The sequence below is a fragment of the Amblyomma mixtum genome, chromosome 5, assembly GCF_055824585.1.
Source record: "Amblyomma mixtum isolate Tamu chromosome 5, ASM5582458v1, whole genome shotgun sequence".
Taxonomy (NCBI): Eukaryota; Metazoa; Arthropoda; class Arachnida; order Ixodida; family Ixodidae; genus Amblyomma; species Amblyomma mixtum.
This window is the reverse complement of record NC_143016.1, coordinates 4696514-4720342: the sequence shown is the minus strand read 5'-3', so window position 1 is coordinate 4720342 and position 23829 is coordinate 4696514. Positions and strand designations below refer to the sequence as shown.

The window sequence follows — 23829 nt, the reverse complement described above, 5'->3', positions numbered from 1 at the left end:
ACCGCTATGAGTGCCTACTCTCTGCTGACAAGCTCTCAAGGCGGCGTAACTTTCACGCGGACGAGTGTAAGTTACTGACATGTGGTAGTGTCTTGGAAGGTTCTTTCGCTCTGCAGCAAATTTGTTCGCCGATGTCCGATGTCCTTGTTGGCTGCCTTATAACGGCTATATGTGTATTGTGCTAGCAGGCCCACACCATGTGGTATAGGTCAGCATACTGCCCGCAGAATTTGCAGCTGCCTGTGAATGTCGGGTCCACGTGTTTTAGTACGGCGGGATTTAAGGAAGACTCTATTTGGAGCCGTCTAAGGTGGCACTCCTCGGTTCTGTCGAGAACCTTTGTGGGTCCCGGGAGTACCCTTCTGCAGAGGCGTAAATGGTTTGTAATATCCGCGTAAGAGATTAGCGGAATCGGTATACGATTGCCGCGGCAGAACCGGGGGATTGAGTGGAACCCGGGGGAAGGAACGCTCGGGCAGCCGCGGCCTCGTTCCCCTCAACCCCCCTGGTGACCGGGCACCCATACTATGTTTTTTACTCATAGTCGAATCCGAATTGCTCTCAAATGCCAATAATATTCTGTGGGCGAGTGGCGCTATCCTACCCCGCACGTAATTTCGGAACGGGTGGCGGCCAGTGCAATCGCCACTTCCTCCAACATTAGCGCGTCGCTAGTTTTTATCGAGAGCCCGTTCACCTGCTTTCCCTCGTGCACCACCGCTATGGTGAAGACGCCCCCTTCGGCTGGACCCGCTGCATCCACGTAGTATATGCCTGTCTTATTCCCGTAGTAATTTTGAATAAATTTTGCCCTGGCTTCACTCCTCCCCTGATTATACTCCCAATTCATATTTTTGGGGAGCGGCTTAACAAAGTATTTTTCCATGCCTCCAGGATGTCGACTCTGCGTTCGGTGGTGGGGAGCAGCGCGAGATTGAGGTTCCGAAGGACTCTGTGGGCCTCAATCAACTCCACCACCGAGTTATGGACCCCAAGTTGGAGCAGGCACTCAGAGGCTTTGGCAGGGAGTCCTAGCGCCTTTCTAACCGCCGTCCGAATCATTGCTTCGAGGTTCCCTCGGTCGCCCTTCCTTAGCTTGAGGTAGGGCGCCGCATACGCCACGCGACTGACCATGAACGCCTGAACCAGGCGAACGGTTTCTTTTTAGAGAAATCCACCATGCTTGCCGGATTGCCAATCATCCTATTAATTTGTTCGCAGGTGGACTATTTTTTGCAAGGCGGTCGCATTGTTACCCCGGTTGCTAATTTGTAATCCCAATACCCGAAGCGTCTCCACCACTGGTATCTGGGTGTAGTTAACGTGAATTTGCATGTTCTCACCTAGGTTTTTATCCTTTTTAATGTGTAGGAGTTCTGATTTGTTCGGAGCGCATTCCAGGCCACACTCCCGAGCGTACTCTTGCACTACCAAGGCGGCCTCTAGGAGGGCCCCCTCCATCTGCCCCACGCTGCCCCGGGCCGACCAAATAGTAATGTCGTCTGCGTAGATGGCGTGGCGTACGCCCATCCACGACATTGAGCCTCTCGGGGAGGCCCATGAGGGCAACGTTAAAATGCAACGGAGAGATAACTGCTCCTTGAGGCGTCCCCAAGTCTGATATAAGCTTTCCTATTTTCTAAAACGTTTTGTATATATCTGAATGTTCTCTCGTCGCAATTGGTGGCGTTCAAATTCTCCGGAGTTTTGCTAGCCCTTCAGGTTTAGGGCCAAAATAGCCCTGTCTGCCGGATTCCCGAAGTGGGGGGGGGGTCGATGACTTCCCTATTGATTTGGAGCAGCACGTCCTGCGCCGATAAATGTAGCCGGAAGCCGAACATGGAGGGCGGCAGTAGCTCATGCTTTTCCAAATAATTGGAGAGCCTTTGCCTCACTGCCGCCACCATGAGCTTACCGGCGCAGGACGCGAGATATATTGGTCTCAAATTTTCTATGCATCTTTTCAGCGGGCTTGGGGATGAACGTCACTACGGATGTTTTCCAGTCTTTCGGTAACTTCCCCCAAATCCCAGCATTCGTTGATGTAGTGCGTAAAAATTTCTAGAGCTGTATTTTTCAACCGGAGATCGCTTATGAACTCAGTTTTTTCATATCACGTAAGATTTCACTATAAATCATATATCCGCAGATCACTGGACGGCAGACTTGTATCTATTTATTAACGGATTTGCTATTTTGAAAAGCTTTCTCCATTGGTTTTTGCTATGGCAGTCTTAACTGTTCGATACGATCGCTGGAAACGCTTTAAAATAAAGAATTCGCTACAAATGAGAAAAATGGACCATTATCTTATATATTTCCATAACCATACCTTACAATAAATTTTTGCCCACGAAAGCTGAACTTGGTCCAAGCATGGAGGAAGAAAAAAACTAGGAGGGAGCATGACGTCACAATCTTGAAGCCTAGTCATAAAAAATATAGTGGAAAGCATCATGGGAAAAAGGCCCTCACGTGACAAGGCAGCGGCAGTTCTTAGCCGGATTTCGGTTTCGGTTTCGCTCTCTCGCTCTGCGAGCAACTGCGCGACCATCTGCTTGTGTTCACTGAAGGCTCCGTGGTGAGCTCAAACTGCTCGCTCGCCACAGCGGCCACCATCCCCGAGCGACGCGCGCTCTGACTGCGGCGCAGTGGAGACATTGGAGCACATGTTCCTTCGCTGTGCCGCTTCTGCAGTGCCGCGTCACGAGATGCTCGCGGCCAACAGGGCGCTGGGAATCATCCCGGACAGTCTCGAAGCGCTCCTGTGGCCGCGCGGCAGCGCGCGCATCCGTGACAGAATAATGGTGAGCCTCTGTGCGTTCATCGAGCAGGCGGACTTGACTTCCCGCTTGCTCTTCGCCATGTAGTGCACGCGTGACACGAACGCTCCGTGGGTGCTACCTCGGACGGTATACGCGACCGGGCGCCCCACCCCGGCCGCTAATGCAGTGTGCCGCGTGCGCGATTAGTCCGAGACAGGACGCTACGTGCGCGCGGCTATGTAGTACATACAGTTTACTTCTCTTTGTAAGTGATTGTGCGCAGTGACCGGGAGACCCCGCGCAGGGGCAGACGTAAAGCCGCCGGCACTCTCTCTCGACAGCGAGAGAGAGAAATGCTTCACTGCTGTATTTCACGTCGGAACCGTGTATGTGCGCGAGCGTATTCGGCGCGACTTGTGCCTCGAGAATAGCGGAGAACGGCGGGCCCATGGGCGGGCCGAAGTCCGCCTGCCCGAGAAATAGAATCTTGCGCAGCGCGCCGGGGCGCTCGACGTCCGCCGTGAGCGCTCTGGAAGCCACTGCGCCCTTTTTTTAGAGGCTCCTTTTCTTCGCCTACTCTCGAGTTCTCCGCTTATAGCATACGCTGAAATAAACGCTCCGTATGTGTGTATAACGACGAAAGGAATTCCTCTCCATTCTTTTTAAGAACCACAGTTGAACAGTGACGAGGTCGCGGCCGCACCCTTTGATGAAAAGTTTATCTGCATTTTTCTAGAGTGCACCCAAAAACTCAAGAGTGTAATCAACAGAAGTGTTGAGACGCGGAGCCTTCAGACAACCTCGAGCTCGGTACGCATTCCGCCAAAGCTGCAACACAGGCGCTGCGCTTCTGCGCTACATCGGAGCACGGGCGTTCACTAAAAAGCACCGCTGGTTGGCAGTCTGGTAACTGTGGAGGGCCCATTTTCCAAGAGTCAGTGCGCAAAAGGGCCCTCAGCAGCGGCGTCAGAGAGAGAGAGAGAGAGAGAAAACTTTTATTGCTCTTTCAAGAGATTCGCGGAGATGAAGACTTCTTGGTCGTCCTGCTTGGGCGCTGGCGACTTGAGGAGGCTTGCAGAGGCTGAGCGCACTCTCTCCTAGTTTTTTTTCCTCCATGGGTCCAAGTGATGCGCCGCCATTCGTAAAAATGGCGTCCGCCGAGCCGGTCTATGGAGTCGGCCAAGTGTCCTGCGCGCAGCAGCCGGACACTGCTGCTCTTTCCTTACCAGTGATGAAGCCACCAGTGGCGGGGTGAGGGGCCCGCAGGAACAAGTTTTGCAGAGCACGACGTTCTCAATTACCTCAGATAGCCGCATGCTGATCCTGCAGAGTGAATATAGTGCCGTTCAAGACAGGATCACAGCCCGGACAGAAGCATCCGCCACGGCCCAAGGGCTACCGGTTGGCTATGAAATCAATCGTCCTCCTGTCCATCCGCAGCACGGCCTTTCCTTTCCCAACCCCAACCGACATTTTATCTACCAGAAATTACGAATGGTACTTAAGACTACTTACGTGCTGCTATAATGCGAAAACATGCACATGGGGTGTTCGGCTGCGTGCACCGACACTGAAAAGCTAGAGGCGCCCGTGTTCAGTGCGATGTCAGTACACATTTATCCGGAGCCCTCCACTATGGCACCTTTCTCTATTCCTTCCTTCAAACCGTCGCAGTGGCTAAGACCAATATTTGATTTACGGGGGATTAACGTCCCAAAAAGACTCAGGCTATGAGGGACGCCGTAGTGAAGGGCTCCGGAAATTTCGACCACCTGGGGCTCTTCAACGTGCACTGACATCACACAGTACACCGGCCTATAGAATTTCGCCTCCATCGAAATTCGACCGGCCGGGATCGAACCCGCGTCTTTCGGGTCAGCAGCCGAGCGCCATAACCACTTAGCCACCGCAGCGGCTTGCTCAGATCAAGAAAAAAAAAAGAAGCCACGGTGGCTCAGTGCGAACAGTGTTGGTCTAATGTTAAGGGATATTCCCCACGGTGGGGGTACATTCGTAATGAGGGAGTCACTTGGTGGCATCCACCCTAGCGCAACCATACGTACAAAGGAAAGCTATACAGCTTTCAGAGAAACTTCGTATTGACAAAATTGGTGTAGTTTAGCTCTGGTTAAACCTGGTTCTGATTCTCGTTTTCGAAAACGTTTTTCTCGCTGTTCCTGTTTCCTGGGCACGTTTTATTCCGCTTGGCTTCATTCCGTTTAGCTTACCTACTCCCAGCTTCTGAACTCGACACAGCTCGTTTAGCTGCTTCAGCTTCTCGTCGTTTCCGCAGTCGTTCTTCCGTTTCTTGGGCACATTGTAACCTTGCTTGGCTGTAAGCTTGTTTGGCTGTCGCCTTAAACTGTTCAGAAGCAGTAGAGCAACTATATTAGATATAGACTCTTCGCCGGCGACTTCCGTGGCGAGACTCCTCGAGGAGCACGGCACGAGCCGCACGACCGGCTCCTCCTGGCTGCGGTGGAGAGAGCAAGCTGCCGTCACGCGTCGCCTTAGCAACGGAGAGGCTGACGTCACACCATCTCTTATGCGCGGCGGCGGGTCCTCGAGGAGCAGGGGAACCACGCGACGAGCGGTTAGACCTGGCGTAGTATGTTTCGCAATAAAATTCGTCCTGGTCCAAGGTTAGAACCTGGGGCCACCGCCTCTCCAGGGCAGTCGCTCTACAGGCCGAGCTAATCGGGAAGGCTAGCATGTGGTAGTGAAGAAACTTCGTTCTGGTCTGAAGTCTGATCCCGAGACCACCACATTACCGGGGCAGTTGCTCTATGAACTTAGCTAACTGGGCTGGCGAACCATTTGCCCTTCTCAGATTCACGAGTTGAGGATGCCGTAACCTGCTTGATGCAGGCTCAGGACGAACTGACGGGCTAGTTGGTTACACATCTGAGAATTTCCGAGTGCACGAGAATGAAACGAAGACTGACAGAAAGGACACACACACCAATTGTGTCAGCATTCCTTCTGTGCAGTTAAGTACAAAGGAACATCAATTCTTAGACATAATGCACCAGTAACGGCTGTTGCAAAGGTTGCCCTTACACGTGGTTACTCGCTCTGGATACTGTTTGTTTTTTTTTCTTTATGACGTGGCCCGGTTCTTCGCACGACGACCATCATCGCTATCAAGGAGTAGCCAGGCGTATCACCGAGAGGTTTGTTTTGATGTTTGTAATTTTTCTGCGAGTGCCAGCGATGCATTGTATAAATGTGGGCACATCGCATGCAAATAAATCAGTTGAAGTATGGCGCTTTGTGGTGTGTGTCCTTTCTGTCAGTCTTCGTTTCGTTCTCGTGCGCTCAGAAATTTGATGCAGGTGGCCGAGCACTACGCCGCTCTCGAGAAGGCCCCATGTGAGTAAACCAGCACACGACAGCAAAGCAGAGCGCCAGTAAAAACAATACAGACTTCTTTCCAGTGACAATGGGCCGCAACGCTGGGCGAAGCTTTATTACGAGGAACACATGTAAAACGGGTGGCAAAGACAAGAGATGGTGGGTGCAGGAAGAGAAGACTGGTCGTCAGCGGTGGTGCCGGTCCCGGCTGTGTGACCTGCGGCCGCGGTGCCTGCTGCCCGAACGAGACCTCCTGCGCGACGAGGCACGCCGCGAACGACTACGCGAGCGACGGGGGCTCCGGCGACGCGCCGAGCGCGACCGGCGACGCGAGCGGCTCCTCTTGGTGCGCACCGGACTGCGCGACAAGCGACGCCTCGGGCTGCGGGAGCGTCGGCTGCGAGGGCTGCGTGATCGCCGGGTGCGAGGACTGCGGCTGACGCGGCGCCGCGGGCTGCGGGACCGCCGCCGTGGACTCCGAGACTTCCTGCGCGGACTTCGCGAACGGCGGCGCACGGGGCTCGGCGATCGTCGGCGCGGAGTGGGAGTTCGGCGTCGCGGTGGACTCGGGGACCGGCGGCGTGGACTTGGGGACCGGCGGCGCGGACTCGGGGAACGTCGTCGCGGACTCGGGGAACGCCGTCGCGGACTCGGGGAACGCCGTCGCGGACTCGGGGAGCGCCGTCGCGGACTCGGGGAGCGCCGTCGAGGACTCGGGGAGCGCCGTCGCGGACTTGGGGAACGCCGTCGCGGACTCGGGGAACGCCGTCGCGGACTCGGGGAACGGCGGCGAGGGGTCGGCGACCTCCTACGCGGGCTCGGGCTCCGCCGGTGCGGGGGGCTCGGCGTGCGGCGCCTTGGGCTGGAAGAGCTACGCTGCGGGCTCGGAGAGCGCGGGCGTGGACTTGCCGAGCGCTGGTTTGCCGGACTCGCGGAAGTGTGACGCGGTGGTGGTGGCGGCGTGACAGACTGCTGGCGCGGGCTCGCTGATCGCTGCGCCGGACTCGCAGACTGCCTGCCTGGTGACTGCCTCCGAGGGCTGGGTGAATGTCGCTTGGGACTTGGAGATCGACGCCTCGGGCTGGGAGAATGACGTCTCGGGCTGGGGGTACGGCGCCGCGGGCTTGGAGAGCGACGCCTTGGACTGGGAGAACGACGCCGCGGGCTGGGAGAACGGCGCCTCGGGCTGGGTGAACGGCGCCTCGGGCTGGGTGAACGGCGCCTCGGGCTGGGTGAACGGCGCCTCGGGCTGGGTGAACGACGCCTCGGGCTGGGTGAACGACGCCTCGGGCTGGGTGAACGACGCCTCGGGCTGGGAGAGCGCCGCCTTGGGCTGGGAGAGCGCCGCCTCGGACTGGGTGACCGACGTCTCGGACTAGGCGATCGGCGACGTGGGCTTCGTGAGCGCCTGGGCGAGCGTTTGCGGGGACTCGGTGATCGTCGGCGCGGCGAGCTCGGCGTTCTACGCGGGCTTCGCGGGCGAGCCTGCCGCGGCGATGGTGATCTCCTGAACAGAAGAATGCTAATTAAAAGTAAGAATTGCGATATTTTTGCATTCTGACGATATTCACACTTGACAAGTTAGGCAAGCACCACAAACAAGCGGCGGATGGGGCAAAATATCGATCACTTTCTTGACTTACAAGAGGGCAATAAGTCTCTTTTCCCTTCCAGGTGCACTGAAACTGCATGTATTTTTCACGAGGGCTACCTGACTCCGAGCAGTGTGTGCAGACCCTAGCTCCTTTATATGCTGACATTCTAGCTGTCCGAGCTACCTGTTCTGCAAGTCTTGGAAAGGGACACGGATTTATGATACAAGCACCGCTTAGCCATGGCTTCTAGAACTATCACTGCCACTAGAACTGCTGAGCTATTGTAACTACTATTGAACAATGTTATCATCAGTGCCATCCAGTTTCTCAACACAAGCCTTAAGGAGCATCAAAGGTCATGACAGACCCTGTTCGCGCCCTCCCTGCAAAGCACAAATGAGAATGGAGATATTCACTTCTCAGTACGGCGACTGTGCTATTTAGGCACAAGGACAAATAGTTCAAGGATATAATTGAAGCAGCGCCCATCAAAAAAAAAGCAAAGGAATTAGTGAGCCTTTGGTTGCACTTCAAGAATGCAAAAACAACCAGACTCTGTAATGCATACTTGACCTAAATGCCATAATACTGTGCTTCAAGGTTGCATTTTGCATAACCACTCACTCACCGCTGAAAGGATGGAGAGCGGTAGCCGGCAGGTGGTGTACGTCGCTTCCGATCTGAAGGGCTCGGTGACCGAGGTCGCACAGGGCTTAGGGGATAATCGGCCATGGCAAGTTTGACCAGTCGACTCTGAATGCCTGTGATTGGAGGGCGTGGCAAACCATTTGCAGGGGGCGGGCCATCTCCACCACCCTGCTGAGATGGCGGGGACTGTGGCCGCACAGGGCTGTTGTCAGAAGCGCTGCCCGAATCACCGGAGCTTGCGGACTCGGACGACTGACCGCCCCCACCACCGGACCCCGGCTGGTTGTGGCTACTGCTGTTGCTGCCTGTCTTAGCGGCCATACGCTTGAGTTTGCGCTTCTCCCGCTTGAGGCGTTTTTTCTTCTTGCGCTCCTTCTTCAGTTTTTTTTTCTCTACGAGCGAACAAGAGAGGGCCGACTATTAATTTGATCACACAATTTGCCTCACTGAGAGGCGCAGAGCATCATAGCTGCCACAATGATAAACACACACGCAAGCTTATGCACGAGCCCAATGAGAAGCACTTGCATTACCTGTGAAGGCTTGGTGTAAGTTTCAGCAGTTGAAGCTACCCCAAGTGAAGCCTTAATAAAATGAAGTCTTCTGCATGGAAAGTGCTGCATCACTTCGTGCAACAAAGATCGACATAGCTCTCAATGGCAATAGACATTTTTCTGGCAACATCCTGTTCATGCCCCTAGCCTCCTTGTCCAAAGCATGCTTTGCGGAAATGAGAGAACAGTTCAACCATGCTTGACCAATGATGCAACAAGCTGCGAGGCAATAGTTGGGTGCAGTGCTGCTAAGCCCATATACAGTCGCCGGCCGATTTTTCAAACCCGGCGGGACCCGAAAAATGGTCCGAATAATCCAACAGCCCGAAAAATCCGTGAACTTAAAAAAATAAACTTTTCTGCGAAAAACTGGCTTTCAAAATCGCGAAAATTGCTGCTCCCCATGTTCCGCCTGCATGCAATATTAGACTACCTGAGTCATAGCTGTGCTTTCTTTATGCCCGCACCCAATCACATCACGATACCAGATAGTGCGACGCGGCCGCAGTCATGTCGCGAATGAATGCACTCGCTGTGCGAAGCAAGAACAGTCGTTTGCATGGGGCAATGACGTTCGCGAGACCGCGAAGACCGAGAGGTAACCCACGGGAAAACACGAGCGGAAGCGAGCGCTTCCGAATGGAGTCCCCCCCCTCACCCCGTCTACCGCGTTTGCTGCCCTACACCGCAGGGTGCGTCGTCCAAGCGGCGGCAGACGCTGCAGCTGTCCCGCTGTACCGTTCTAAATGCGATCGCACGCCCTTTGTAGGCCATCTCGATGGCAATGGAAAGCATCTCATTATCTCAAATGGCAACAATGGAGAACAAATAGCCAAGCCTATCCAAGCCAGTCCGATCGCGCCAGCCAAGCCGATTCCGTTTCAATTCAAAATGGCACCTTTCACGGTGGCGGCAAATGGGTTGGTAGTGACAGCGATGCCCGCTAGCGTCTATATTAGGCCGAAATAACAAATTTTCGGTTGAAAAACGATCACCACAATATTGTTGGCGTCTATTTTAGTCCAAAAAATCAAACTTTTAGACTCCTCAAGGTCCAAAATATCGGCAGCGAAAATGCACAGTCGCCGTCAAAAGTAAATGGAAGGCGACGACTTTGTCAAAAAAATTTAATTTCTTTAAATCTAGAGCATAATGGTCCATGTTTGTTGGTGCACAGTGCAATTCGCACAATCACAATTAGTCTGCACATATGTGTTCAAGGATGCATGAATTGAGAGGGCAATGATTAAATTTTTTCTTTAATATTGCCTTCCATTTACTTTTGACGGCACCTGTACACATTCCTATGAGGTGCGCGACGGTTCCTCAACGAAGTCTGAAATATCGCGCTAGTCTGAATTATTGGAGTCCGAAATATCGGTCGGCCACTGTAGATGCGCATGTGGTATTTGCACACACCGGCCTCAAGCGAGATGTGGTTTCGTTCACAAGCACTCTTCAGTCAGGGACTTGGCGGATTAAATGCAGTGCTGACAATGTGCTGCAAGGCATGTGCGTCCATAGACAAAGCTAAAACTGCTCTTCACTACTGCCCTAAGTGAGCCCAAAAGACCAAGGGAGTAAAGAAAAACTTCAAATTTTCAAATGGTCTCGAATGAACTGCCAAAAACCTTTTGCACCATGGTAAATGTATTCTGTGAAGAGCTTGCAAGTTAATCCGTGCCATACACAAATTACCCTATAGCATGAGATGCAGTAGGGATATTCCTTCGTACAGTAGGTACCGTCTCGTGCTTTCCATGTATTCTTTGAGGCTACCTACACCTGTAGGTATGTGGGTGCTCGTCTACTATGTCAAGGTCAGGTTGGATTTGGTTTGGTTAGGTGGCTACCCACTTAACATCCATTACAGTGCTAGTCATACACGGAACACTGGCTCATTCCAAGATGTTCTGCATGCTCTCATGTGCAAACGATAAGCAAGGGTACACCGACCTTAGCACAGTGCACCTGTGTAGGCAAATGGGCAAAAGTGAATGGATATGGTACAGTGGAAGACTTGACATGGGAAATCAAAATGTGACCACAAGTACATTTCATGCCTTAAACCCCCCCAATAGTTGCCCCAATTCTTAAAACAGCGCAGAGAACATGGACGAAGACAAAAGGGGACACAAACACGGTTCAGTAATACTAACCTTGCAATAGCTGTTTGCGCTTGATATAGGAACTGCGTGGCAACAACTTTTTGCAGTTGCAACAAATGCTCACTCCCAAGAGTGTCAAAGCAAAACTGCTACATAAAGGTTAGCATCTCCACGGCTTCCTTCATGATGCAACACTGTGGCAATGGAGCTTCCTCACATGTGGTATTCACATACGAGGAGGCTTCACCACATCAACAGATAACAGAATGTGATGAGTGTACAGTTCCCGAGCACAGGTCAATCAGAAGCACCATGCTGACGGAAGCAAGGGAAATGCATGCCAGGCCTGCAACTATGAGACACCTTTAAAAAAATGACTGGTGATGCACCAATAAGTGTCCTAAACAATGTGCAACTAGGCTCGGTTGGCTGGCTGACATGAGACTGATAGCCAATAAACCAAAGTAAAATTGGTTTTCAGAAAAAGAAGACGCAGTAACTGTCTCACTACTCAGTGGACACCTCAAGTGCACCATGGGTGGAAAGGATGAAGGTGGGAGTGAAATAAGGAAGAGAGAAAGATGTGCTGTAGTGGAGGCCTCCAGGGTAATTTCAAGCACCTGGGGATCTCTAACGTGCACTGACATCACACCGCACACCATACAGCACACCGTTATTGGAGGTTGATGCAAAGCTCAGGAAGTGAAAGCAAAACCATGCGTCCAGGCTACTTTTTTTTTGCCTAGCAAAGGGGCCTCTGCAATAGTTATCACACCTGTAATTAAGCACACATCAGAGGTGCATGGTCAACAGTGCACCTTACTATTCAGGCTTTGAAGAAGGATACGACCGCTTATACTGCTGGCCATATCTGCCCACAATCCCGTTTCATGTGTCAGTCCGAATTACGTGGTGTGTGCCAGGCAGCATTAATCAAGTGCCTGATGCCATAGACATATGGGTGTTGGCTGGAACTCTACAGACAGTCTGAATTAGCCAATTTTTCAAATTAATAAGGGTCATCTTAATGAAGCTTCACTTATATTCACTGCTCATTCCTCAACCACAAGCAAACTTCAGCGGCCCTATTCACACACTGGCTACCATTATAATTACGCTTCCAACTTTGAGAAAAGCACCCTTTTAGACGTGTTCAACATGCAACACTGACTGTATAGGTTTATGGCTTATGGGGCTAAACATCCCAAAGCGACCCACGCTATTAAGGACGTCGTAGAGAAGGGCTCCGGAAATTTCGACCGCCTGGAGGGCACTGAAATCACACAGTACATAGGCCTCTAGCATTTCGCCTCCATCGAAATGCGACTGCCGTGACCGGGATCGAATCCGCGTTTTTTTGGGTCAGTAGCTGAGCACCATAACCACTGAGCCACCGCAGCGGCCACTGACTGCATATGAATGACTGTTTGCGAAATGTCTTGAAATGACTGAATACAAGCTAATTAATTTAAGCAAACGGGAAGCAAATACCAACGTGTGAGCAATGCTTCGTGATTGCACAAATGCAGTGCTGACTATAGAAATCACATTGAATGAAGTCAAGAAAATTTAAATTCATTTGTGCAGAAATGACGCATCACATGGCGGCCAAGCTTGGTGGAGGTTATACAACAATCTGCAGTTAAGTTTCATGAGCCCTAAATCCTTCCCACTGTTTCCCTTTAAATGCATGCTTAAGTAAAATTTCACCATAAAGCACCACTATAATAAGAGCATCCCTAATTCCTCCTCATGACTTAAGGGCAGTGTACCAATCTATTTGAGCGAGTCTGACAAGGAAAAAGGAATCAAGCCAATCCATTCTGCTTTATTGTGCTGGTGATGGGGCACCAGGCTCAGTTTCCAACAACCGGAAAGCATATATATAGCAATGAACATCTCAGTTAGGCACAGAGAATGGCTTAGGACCAAAACTGGCCACCTAGCTTATGACTCAAACTTGTGGTATCAGCTATTCCTAGTGCCTAGGCATGGCTGCTACATCAACACTGCTAGTAAAATGCTGCTCAGTGAAGCCCTGAACCATGATGATGCAGGTTTAAATGCAAATATTTGTATCCCACATAGAGGCCTTGCAATATTTCATGCAACACAGGGGGGGGGGGGGGGGGGGGGGGGGGGGAGGGGGGTGCGTGCGCGTGCGTGCACACTGCAGGCTATGCAGAAACCTACATGACAACTCACTAAGTAGGAAAAAACCTGTACATTCATTTCTGTGCAGAATTGAGTGCCAATTTTAGGATAACCTGCCATTCAACAATTCAAGGATAAGCACCAACATTCTATATACATGAAGAGCAGCCTTGGCGCTCATGCATACAGAAGCAATCTATGCTTGAGAAATGCATCCACACTGCACCAAGGCAGAAAGCAAACAAGTTTTGAGAATATACAGGGCAACCATTCTCTTCAAAGGCCTGCCTCCACTGACCCGATCAGTACACGGGTTTATGACAGTGAATGCTTGCTCAGGCTGCTTCAGTAATGTTCAAACTAAAAGCACGAACACTGACGTCGAAGTCCAGCCATGGCCGCTAAGGACAATCCGTCCAATTATTCTTCGTAAAAAATTCTCTGGCTACATTCACATTTGTGCGGCACCAAAAGATGCATTTATCGGCGAGAAGACTTCAAAAATCTTCCCACCATTCAATTCAGAATCCTGACGTCATTACCGAGAAGACTGGTTGCAACCGTTTTCAAGTGAATGGCATGTATGTTACTTGAGAAATCGACCAGTGACGGCGACACGTATTTGATTTTTAGTGCCGAGTGGTCTCTTTATGAATGGAATGCGGTACCCTTTCGATACAGGCCAACTTCTTTGTCCTCCTCAGCTTCTCTTTAAGTACAGCAAGCTCTTTGCCAATATGTATGCTGTCTTGTATGATGGGGCACAGAAAATTGACAGCCACAAGTGGATGCAGAAAGTGCTACAAGAAGGCAAACACTTTACTGTCTTCCAGGGCTCTACCATCATGTTGCTTACCCCTGTCTGCGAATGGGAGGCAGAGCAGAGGGAGCAGTTCTGCATCTGTAGTGCATCTCTAAAGGTACCAGCAATTAGCCATTTTTCTCTGCCAAGAAAGAAGTAATGAGCTTGCAGCCAGCACATACAATGAAAAGTGAAGTAAATATAAGTAAATATAGCAGCACATCTAGTGCTAAAAGTAAACATTGTGTGCCGTGATCTCATCACTCATGTGAAACTAATTGTGCCAGAAGAGGGGCAGTGCTGTATAGCAGGACATGCCGCAAGCACCCCAGCCTTTTCCCTAAGAAGATTGCTTTGAGCATTTGCATAAAGGATCAAATAAATCGAAGCACCAGAACAAACAACAGCAAGGCACAAGTTAACTTTTTTACTGGGTGTTTCAATTAAAAAAGATGTGGGATTCTAAACAACGTGAAGACAGCAAAGTAGGTAAAATCCCATGATTGCAAAAGGCTAATCGTTTGAAATTCATTCACATTAGGTACAAACTGTATGTGATATGTAATACACACTGTGCTGAAGCAGATAAGGGAATGGTATGTTTAGTATGTGGGGCTCAGTGTCCTGAAGTTGCGCATGGGCTATGTGAGATGCTGTAGTACGGAGCTCCCGATTAATTTTGACCACTTGGGGTTCTTCACCATGTGCAGTCATCACACAGCACATCGGCAATTTTGCAGAGAAGTCGCACACCACAATTATGAGGATAATGTGCATTTGATAAAAGAAATGAAATTCAAAAATACTAGAAACAGTGCTCCTTTTAATATTGCTTCAAATTTCGTTTTCTACATTTACTGCAGAAGACAACCGCAATGCAAATACTGACATGGAAGTGCCAGTATTCAACAAGGATTTTGCGGCTTCTTTTCAATGCACTGCTGATATTTGAGACCATTTTCAATTTTTCATGTCAGTTCTGTAAAGGCGTTTTACTCAATAATGTGTGCACTATCATTTACCAGAGCCCTTTCAGCAATGGTACACAAGACTTCGAAATATTTGCATTAAAGAAACTGAGGGAACAAATGCATGTAAACGATATCCTAGTTGAAATCAAGATGAAGATGGTCGCTTAGGGTCGCTTAGGGTTAGGCTAGGGATTCCAAGGGTAGGCAAAAGTAGCATGGGACGACAGAAAGCCAGGTGGCCAGATGAGATTAAGAAGTATGTGAGGATCGGGTGGAAAGCTGGCACAGGACAAAGTTCATTGGAGGTCAATGGGAGAGGTCTTTGTCCTGCAGTGGGCACAGTTAGGACAACGGTGATGATGAGAGGAGAAACCAACAGAGCAAAAGAGCTATGTTAGAAATGCTGAACTATGCTATGCTATGCTAGCCTTCAAGAATGCTACCGAAGTTTTACCTGCGTCAAAAGGTGACAGTGTTATCGAGAAAATCACAAATGAAGCGCCCAATTTTTTCCATTTGTATCTCCACGAAGCATCAGTGCTATCACGTCCAAACATACGGAAAATCTGACAAAACGGTGAATATACAGGCCAATCAGTGAAAATAAATGAAACCAATATCACTTTCCCCACCAACCATGAGGGCTCTCCGTAATAATATTTATCAAGAGATGGAGCCCCTTGTCATATTTTTTCAGCTTGAAAACATGTCTCTTCAACCCAAACGCTCACCTAAAAAAGTTTTTTTTTTACCAAATGTCTGAAATCGATGTTTAGCACAATGCTGTACAAATTAAAGCCAGAAAATGGGGGCACAAAAAGGCCACAGTGTAGCCAAGAAGTCGACACAGCTTTGGTGCACTCGAGCCATCCTACCACAGCATCCAAAGCAGCAGCTCATATTGTTTTGTAGCCCAGATAAAGTCACTTTCAAGCACCATATTCTCAAATAAAGTAAACTTTACAACACACTTCCTTTTCTTCTTTTGCTTCCAGCCTAACTGGTGAGGCTGAGCTGTACACTAGCGATGCAAGTGGTACAGACTGCAATAAGATTTATGGACTAGCACTGCAGCAGCAGAGCATTGGATGGCTCTCTGCTAAACAGACTACAAAGACGAGCCTCAAACAAGCGTCAGTGGCATCAATTTGCCTGAACATATACCTCCGTGTGGAGAAGCTGCAGAGAGTGAATGGCATATCTGCAAATCTTTCTAGATTGCACCTCGCCACTGAATTATGAGGGAACAAGTCTGGATGTCCCCATTATGTGACTGAGGAGACTGTGGCCAGATGGCCAATAAAAAGTAGAGAATGCTGCGGCGACAAGGCGTCTTTCCATTTTTGTAATGTGCACTCTATTGTGTATTTCACTCTAAATGAACAGTTCCAAGCAGGGCTCCGTTCATGTTTAAATGTATAGATTTATTATTCTATAAATAGAATAAAGCAACCTAGAATAAGCTGTTCTTGGCATTTGCAGTACCTTTACATAAAGCTTCCTTCTCAGAAAGATGTCTGATATTTAAAATGAAAATGAAAAGCGGGCTCATAATACAAGCTGCATTAAATCAAACAAAAACAATCAGAAGTGTCATCCAGTTGCTTTCAAAAATAACTGCATAACTCAGGGTGTTCAAAGTGCCCCCTCTCACAATCTCCCAGCGTGCTACAACAATGATGAAGACCACCAAGTGAGCATGCACTGCCATGCTTTCACAGGAAGCCCCAGCAATAACTACCATAGTCAGGTACATAAGAAAGCAGCAGCAAATGCCCCTCACACAAGGCCCTCCAGCCAATGACATTGACCGATTGTCATGATGCAGTGGTCAATCCCACTCCACGAAGGCACTTTCTAGTCACTTGTGAATTCATGCTTGAGGATTAACCACGATGTCATGAGAACTGGCCGAGGACACTGGCTGGATGGCCTGCTTCGAAGGACATCTGTCATTGCTTTTTCTGAATTGTGTCACACTATGACAACCAAAATGTTGCACACAGTGGCACATTATAAGCAAGTGCTTCACAGCATGAGCATGCATTGAAGTAAAGACCCCCCCCCCCCCCGGCTCTAACAAAGTGTGCACCAAGTTTGCTCTAAGGCACTTCCAAAGATGCAGATGTGTGCAACCGCTTACTTTCTGCCCCTTCTCCCACCAAGATTCACATGCCGTTTTATCAATGCTGCATGCTTACATTTCTGAATAATTGCACTCCTCTTCAACATGCATGCTTCAAAAGTTGTTTCCTTAACACTGCAACAAACAGCCATGCTTTTTGCTGCAGCCACAGCTTGAAATGAACCTAATAAAACTCACTTAAAAGCCATACTACATGTAGCCCTATGATTGTGTCCAAAAAAAAAAAGAATTTGCTTTTCTCCAAACTCAGCCAGTCAGAGAATCGGCACAGCATTACTTCATCGCTGTGCTTACCACGTGGCCCATGTCATGCCCAGTGTGTTTGGAAAGGCCCAAACGGAATCAAACAAATGTAAAAGAAAAAGAAAACAGCAATGCCAAGGTGTGTTAGTGTGCATGCTGCTCAGCAAGCAGTTCACAAAGGTGAGGATAATGCAAGTGTGGACCTCAATTTGTAGGCTCCTGCATCATATAATACAGGAGACCAGACATGACCAAGGCTATGAGAGCGATTTTGTTACCATCATTTTAGTGAAAAACTGGACAGCAGTCAACACATGCAGGTTTGTTAGAGCTACCAACACTGAGACAGCAGTGTGAGTCTAACCAAGGAAGCTGCCTCACGCCCAAGGAAATTTACCTACCCCCAAGCATGTTAACTGGCCACAGCCACATGCTATTTCGGACACATCCTCCATTCAAGCTACTTCCCAGAGAGCCCCGTGAGGTCTGTGCCTCCTGCTCACAAGAAGCAGCAACCGCAAGCCCGGACACAGGTTTCCTTGCTCTAGGGAAGGGTTTGCTCACCCTTCTTGAGACGCTTGGTGTATTCGGGGTCATCCCCGCGGCTGTCTGCCGGGGGTGGCCCCTTCTGTAGACCATCCTCAGCCCCAATCTCGTCCTCAGAGTCGTCCTCGGACTTGCGCTCATCTCGTGCAACCGTCTCAGGGCCGCAGCCTTCACGGTGCAGCTTTGCCATCAGCGCGTCGAGGTCCTCAGAGTCCTTGGGTGGCCTGTAGTTCTCCACGTGGTCCACACGAATGGTGCGCTTGCACAGCTAGAAACCAGGAGGGAGGATGCCAGGCACAAGTCAGGGCATCCCCCTTCCTTTTGGCACGCCCCCCAACCCTCTCTTTCCTGCCCTGTCCGAGATGCTTAAACTCCACCATCCTCCCAAGCCTAACTGCACAGATACATGTGTTAAAAGCAAGGCCCAGAGCTTGTAAGCTTTAAAAGCATATGAATAGGGCACCATGAAGAGTCACTTGATTTATATGCAACGCCAATTACCGAAAACATGCCAAGAATAAGGCTTAGCTCCAAAAATGAGCTACACCAAGCAATTTGGTACCAATAGTGCACTACATTAAGGCACCCAAAGAAAAAAAATGCTTTTGTAAGCAATATACAAGCTGGCCTTGTTTCGAACTCATCTCATGGTGTGCAAAATATGCATACCTGTGGCGAACAGCACTGCCTTGCTGTATAAAATGTAGTTCTGTTTGGACATGGACAAAAGCAAATTCCAACTTCAAGCTGCCAAACTTGAACCAGACATTTATGAAACAATCTGCAGCAAGTGTAAGAGGGGGGGTTCCCCTTTACAAGTTTCAAAAAGAAGCAGTAGAATAGACATAGCCACTAAAGTCAACCACTTGCTTCTCTACAAATTCAACTGCACTCATAGTGTGACACACTGGCACTGAGTATGCGGCTTCGGAATCATACTGAGATGTGCTGGTGAAGTAAACTGGCTCTAATGCAAAACAAATACCCTTCAGAACCACTGGCCAGCACGTCTTCCAAATCCATAAGACTGTACACCAAGTTAGACTCACACATTCATAACAAATGTGGCTCTGTTCAGCACTCAAAAGCCAATGTCACATCTGAAGGCTAGCCATATAGTTCCTGCAGCCTCCCGGTGCCAGTGTGCCTTGCATCCTGCATAAAAAAAAAAACCTGCACACCAGTTTGCAAATCCCCCCCTCTTGGTGCTGTCGGAGTAGGGCAGTGCGGGCCGCAGCAATGACCAGGCCACGGCATCTTCAAAGTGACACGCTAGCCACTGAGGAGGAGAGCTCGCACCGTCGTGCTGGTGCCGACTGCTTCAGCTGTGCGGTGGTAGCGCAGCGCCTAGTTGTCCTCCCGGCGCGGGGACGGCCGGAGCCCCCGTGGGCGCGGAGGGGGACGGGGCGGGCCCGTCCCCAAGTGCGCGGGGGAGGAGACAAGCCACTGTGGAGCCCACAGCACAGCCAACAGCATGGCTGCTGCTCCAGACAGGCTGCCGAACGAGGCGTCCCAGCTCCCTCGCTGGCGGGGCCAGCGCCCGCGTCGGGGACGGGACGGGCCCACCCCCAAAACAGGCCCTGCCCCAAACACACGGGGGGCGAAGCCTCTGCAGCTCACGGCGCCGCCAGCAGTGCGGCTGCCGCTCCAGACGGGCTCGCGTCCCATGCCGGCGTGGGGGGCCTTCCGGTGGCGGCCGAGCGAGCGCAGCCACCCGCTCGTCCATCGCCCTCTTTAAAGAGCGTCGCAGAAGGCGGCGAGCGGCGGCAGGCCGGCTCAATCAACCCCTGTGCGTGTCGCTCTTTTGCGACTCTGGAAAGGGGCAGTGCCAAAAGTGGCGGCGTCAAAGACTTGTCCCTAATTCCTGCAGCCACTTCACACTGGACCAGATGCAGCACCCCACAAAGAACCACTGCTGGCCACAGAAATCACTGCCGCCATGCCGCAAAGCAACACCACCCCAACTCACCGGAGTAGAAGCACCCAGGTGGGGCTCACCTGTTCAGCACACATCGCACAAGGGCTTTGCAGAACAAGGGGAAGTCACACGAGGATTTGAGACACCAAGAGAAAGCAAGCCAAGCCAAAGCGAGAGACCTCACAGTAATGAGCTGGAATTGCCCACTGACATTCGCTCCGCCTGTCGCAGATGAAGGATACCATTCAGTCCATGTACTTGACCAATGTTTACAATAAATGAAGGGGAGCCAGCATCATCACCAAAGTGGTCTGCCCCTGAACAAGGGAGGTGCTGTTGCTCCAAAGGCTTTGAGGTAACAGAAATGCTAACAGGACTTGTTAAGTGGTTAATTCTACAAATCCTATACACAGATGAGAAACTAAGCAAGAGTTCAATACATTTAAAACGATTTCTGTTCTTCCTTCCAGTACCTTTTTATTGAAAATTATATGATAAAATAATATGGGTGAACAATGCAGGCTTTGCCACACAGAGAAGTTCTTGTCACATACCTGTTGCAATGGCGTAACAGCATTAGATGATGCAGCAGAGTACATGAATTTAACAAAATGCCATAAGGCATTCCACAAGGACACAAGATGTTTTGTTCGTGTGACATCTCTATCAGACCCGAGCAGAGCAGCACTACAAAAGTGCATGTAGGCGTACAGGCAGGAGCAAGCAACAGAAATCAGCCAAAAGGTCAGGGTGCAGCTCTGGTAGATAACCATCAACGGTACAAGGCACTTAACTACGAGAAGCTTTACCAGCTGTATATATTTAAAGGAAAATAGGTGGCTATTGCACTAACATGCTTGTTGTATGCACTTTTAAAATGCTGACGTGTTCTTTCTGGCCATGTGAAAACTTATTGTACTGATGTAAACAAAACCTGTGTACCAGTGAGACTAGCAAGACTGGCAAAGTCCGAGCACTTACCGAAATGCCGTTAAGGTTGTCCACTGAGAGAACAGTACTACGCTGGTCTTCGTAGCAGAGAAAGCAGTACCCTTTTGACTTCCCTGTCTTTTTGTCCCGGATCAAGTTGATGTTCACAATCTCTCCGTACCTAAACAAACGAAAAAGGTGGTAGTTTTAAGTGTGCATCCGAAGCGGAGAAGTACAGAAACCAAAAGCCGAGTAATATGGCATAATTCCTGAATAATGCTTTTCATGGTGAATGCGCAAGTCAAGCTAAGGTGGTGCAAAGACACTAAAAAGCTGGAGCGAAACTGAAACAAACCGCATCAACCTACACGTTACCAATTAATATTTAAAGCAATTCGGCCATCAGCAATCGTTTACATTAAGGAGACGAATTGCGTGAGTCGCCGGAGGTAATTAATATCGTTCGAGAACCTGCCTTTCTGCTAAGCGTAGCCTCAAATGTGTTTTGCATTGTTAGCTATTTATTCCTCACTCAAGTGCTTTTCAGCGCGAGGTTCATTCCTCACAGCAAATCAAACCAACTGTTACACACAAACTTACTGTGAAAACACGCAGATCACGTCGCCTTCCGTGAGCTGATAGTCCAAACCACCGACGAAGATCCAAGCGCTGTCTTTATATTTCTTATGCCAAGATGTTTTTTCGGTAACTCCGAGTTTTAGTTCGGTCTCATTGAGTTTAGTGATATTCTTGACATTTCTGTGGAAGAAGAATGAATCCGCATAAGGGACTGATAAATAAAAGGCAATCAACTCGCAACCGACGCTACGTACACCAAGGTGTACAGCACCCAATACAAGAGCGATCGATTAAATGCTCCATCTTAATCCGACGGAACCGCGCCCCACATGGCACCACATCTATAAAAGTTCGCAACAGCAGCGTAATTCGGCAGACAAATTGTACCTACGTCAAAGGATTCATGTGAAGCCCTTGCCAACCGTACTGTAGTTTTCCGCCGTAAGCACGGCGTACTACACGAAGCACTGATCAATGCTAGGACTAACGAACTGTAGCGAGACGCGCACTCGAGCGCGGTCGCCCTTCGAACATGAAATGTATCAATGCGCAGGTTTCCTGCAAATTAGGGGAAAAAATATCTTACTCAGCGAGAAAATAATGATTTGTAGCGCAAGCACTGCAGTTAGTACTGCAAGATTAAACTTAATCTACAAAATTCTGAAGTGTTTGCACGAGGTACCAGGCGCAAGGACAAGGACTACTTCACGATGAGAAGCGTCAGCAGCGGCCCTTGAGCCAGCGTAGCGCTTAGCCAATGGCTTAGCCAGCCTAGCCCCTGGCGCAGCTCTCGAAGCAAGGTCCACAACGTCCTCTTCAACTTGCAATTTTTGAAGCGTGACTTATCCGTTGTCTCAAAATATGGAATATCGACTGTCATATCACCTATTGTCACCTATGCCATTTGCATGCGCATACAGTAAACTGCTTGAACTAATTACAAAACGCGCGTGGGGAAGGTGGATACCACATAGAGCAACTTCTATGTTACTCTATGGATACCACAAGGTCAATCGGATACCATACCAAGAACTGAGAGGGAGAGAGAGAAAGCCTGAGTGCTGCATTCTGCTACGCGATTGTGCACTTCACATTCTGTTGATGCATTAATTACTGTCAGGGAGTCCACGGAACGCCACCACACGTTCGGCGCGATGCGTTGCCCTTTGAACGCAACGCTTTTTGAGGAAAGAAAATTCATCTCGGTGGACACCTGAACCGCACCGTACAGGAAGGGAGGAAGTGGAGTGAAAGAAGAAAGAGAAAGAGGGGCCAATGAAGAAAATTGCCTCCTTTCTTGCCAAATGAAAATTGTATTTGAGAAAAGGAAATTACGCAGTAACTGTCTCACGTATCTCGGTGGACACCAGTCGAAAACTGTATTTGAGGAAAGCAAATTGCGCAGTAACTGTCTCACATATTTCGGTGGGCACCCGTCAAAATTCGCGCTCAGTGATGTCACGATCATTTCGACCAATCTGAAATGCGGACAAATTTGCTAACACGTCTTGGTCACGACAGTATGAGCCATTAAAGGCTTTCGCCTTAAAAATTTTGTTATCTTTTCAGTTCAAGGTGGTTCTCCCAAGTCCAAGGGCGGCTGCTGACTTCCAGGCCCTCTTCACCAACGTTAATGGAACTACTCTTCACCAGCTGAGGCTGAGTGGAGGGGTCCGAGCTGGCTGCAGTACTGCTAGAGGCTTTTCCTCAACCCAAAACATAGGACGCAGCTTTGTTAGTTCCCAAAAAGACGCAGAAATTAAGCAGATTTCTAGGCATTTTTTTAGGCAAACGCATGCGTGGCAAAAGCGTACGGAGCACGCTTCGGCGTTCTTTCTCTCGCATTGCGTAAAGCTTACGTGCAAGCGTACAGGGGGTGCTTCCTATGTCTGATACTAGCATCAAACAGCACGAAAAGTGTCTGATTGGCAAAGCATGGCCAAAGCACGCCGAGCGCGCTCCGTGTTCTTGAGTAGGATGGTGCTAACGTGCACGAAATATGCAATCAAAACGTGCATTTTATTTAAATTTACTCTAAACGTAGAACAGCTACATATATATATATATAAGTTGGGGAACATTGGGGAAGTCACATTGAAAAACTTAACAGATTTATTCAACGTTTCGACCAGGGACTGGTCATTCTTGAAAAAGACCAGTCCCTGGTCGAAACGTTGAATAAATCTGTTAAGTTTTTCAATGTGACTTCCCCAACTTATTATATTTTTAATCAGTTGCCTTGAAGATTTTGTTATCCCTTATATACATAGAGTTTCTTACTACTCTATGCTTATATATATATATATATATATATATATATATATGAGAGAAGCCAACAGCCACAGAAACCAAGGAGCACAGGGGATTTTTTTTTTTTTTAAATTCATTTATTTTTTTTTTTTTGTGGTGTTGATCAAGTAAGAATATTACTGAATATGTTGTCGCTTAAAGATAATTGATTAGAAAAGCAGAAGAAAAAACAACCACATGCCGCCGGTGGGATCCGAACCCACGAC

General features: G+C 49.4%; 1 protein-coding gene across 4 annotated transcripts; it reads right to left on the bottom strand.

The window, feature by feature from the left end:
* Positions 1-6202: 6202 nt before the first annotated feature.
* LOC149341200 (uncharacterized) lies at positions 6203-21864 on the bottom strand. Of its 4 annotated transcripts, XM_089543135.1 has the most exons (6): positions 21705-21864; positions 21335-21493; positions 20786-20915; positions 17905-18154; positions 8343-8754; positions 6203-7626 (listed from the first exon to the last, which is right to left on the bottom strand). In XM_089543135.1, exons 1-6 carry the CDS (start codon positions 21716-21718, stop codon positions 6306-6308), a joined length of 2286 nt encoding a protein of 761 aa, XP_089399261.1. In that variant the 5' UTR covers positions 21719-21864; the 3' UTR covers positions 6203-6305. The 4 variants fall into 4 exon arrangements, with proteins under 4 accessions (XP_089399261.1, XP_089399262.1, XP_089399264.1 ...); XM_089543136.1 differs by lacking the exons at positions 21335-21493; positions 21705-21864 and adding an exon at positions 19068-19698; XM_089543138.1 differs by lacking the exons at positions 21335-21493; positions 21705-21864 and adding an exon at positions 18936-19041 and having other exon boundaries at positions 20786-20898.
* Between the last annotated feature and the right edge of the window lie 1965 nt (positions 21865-23829).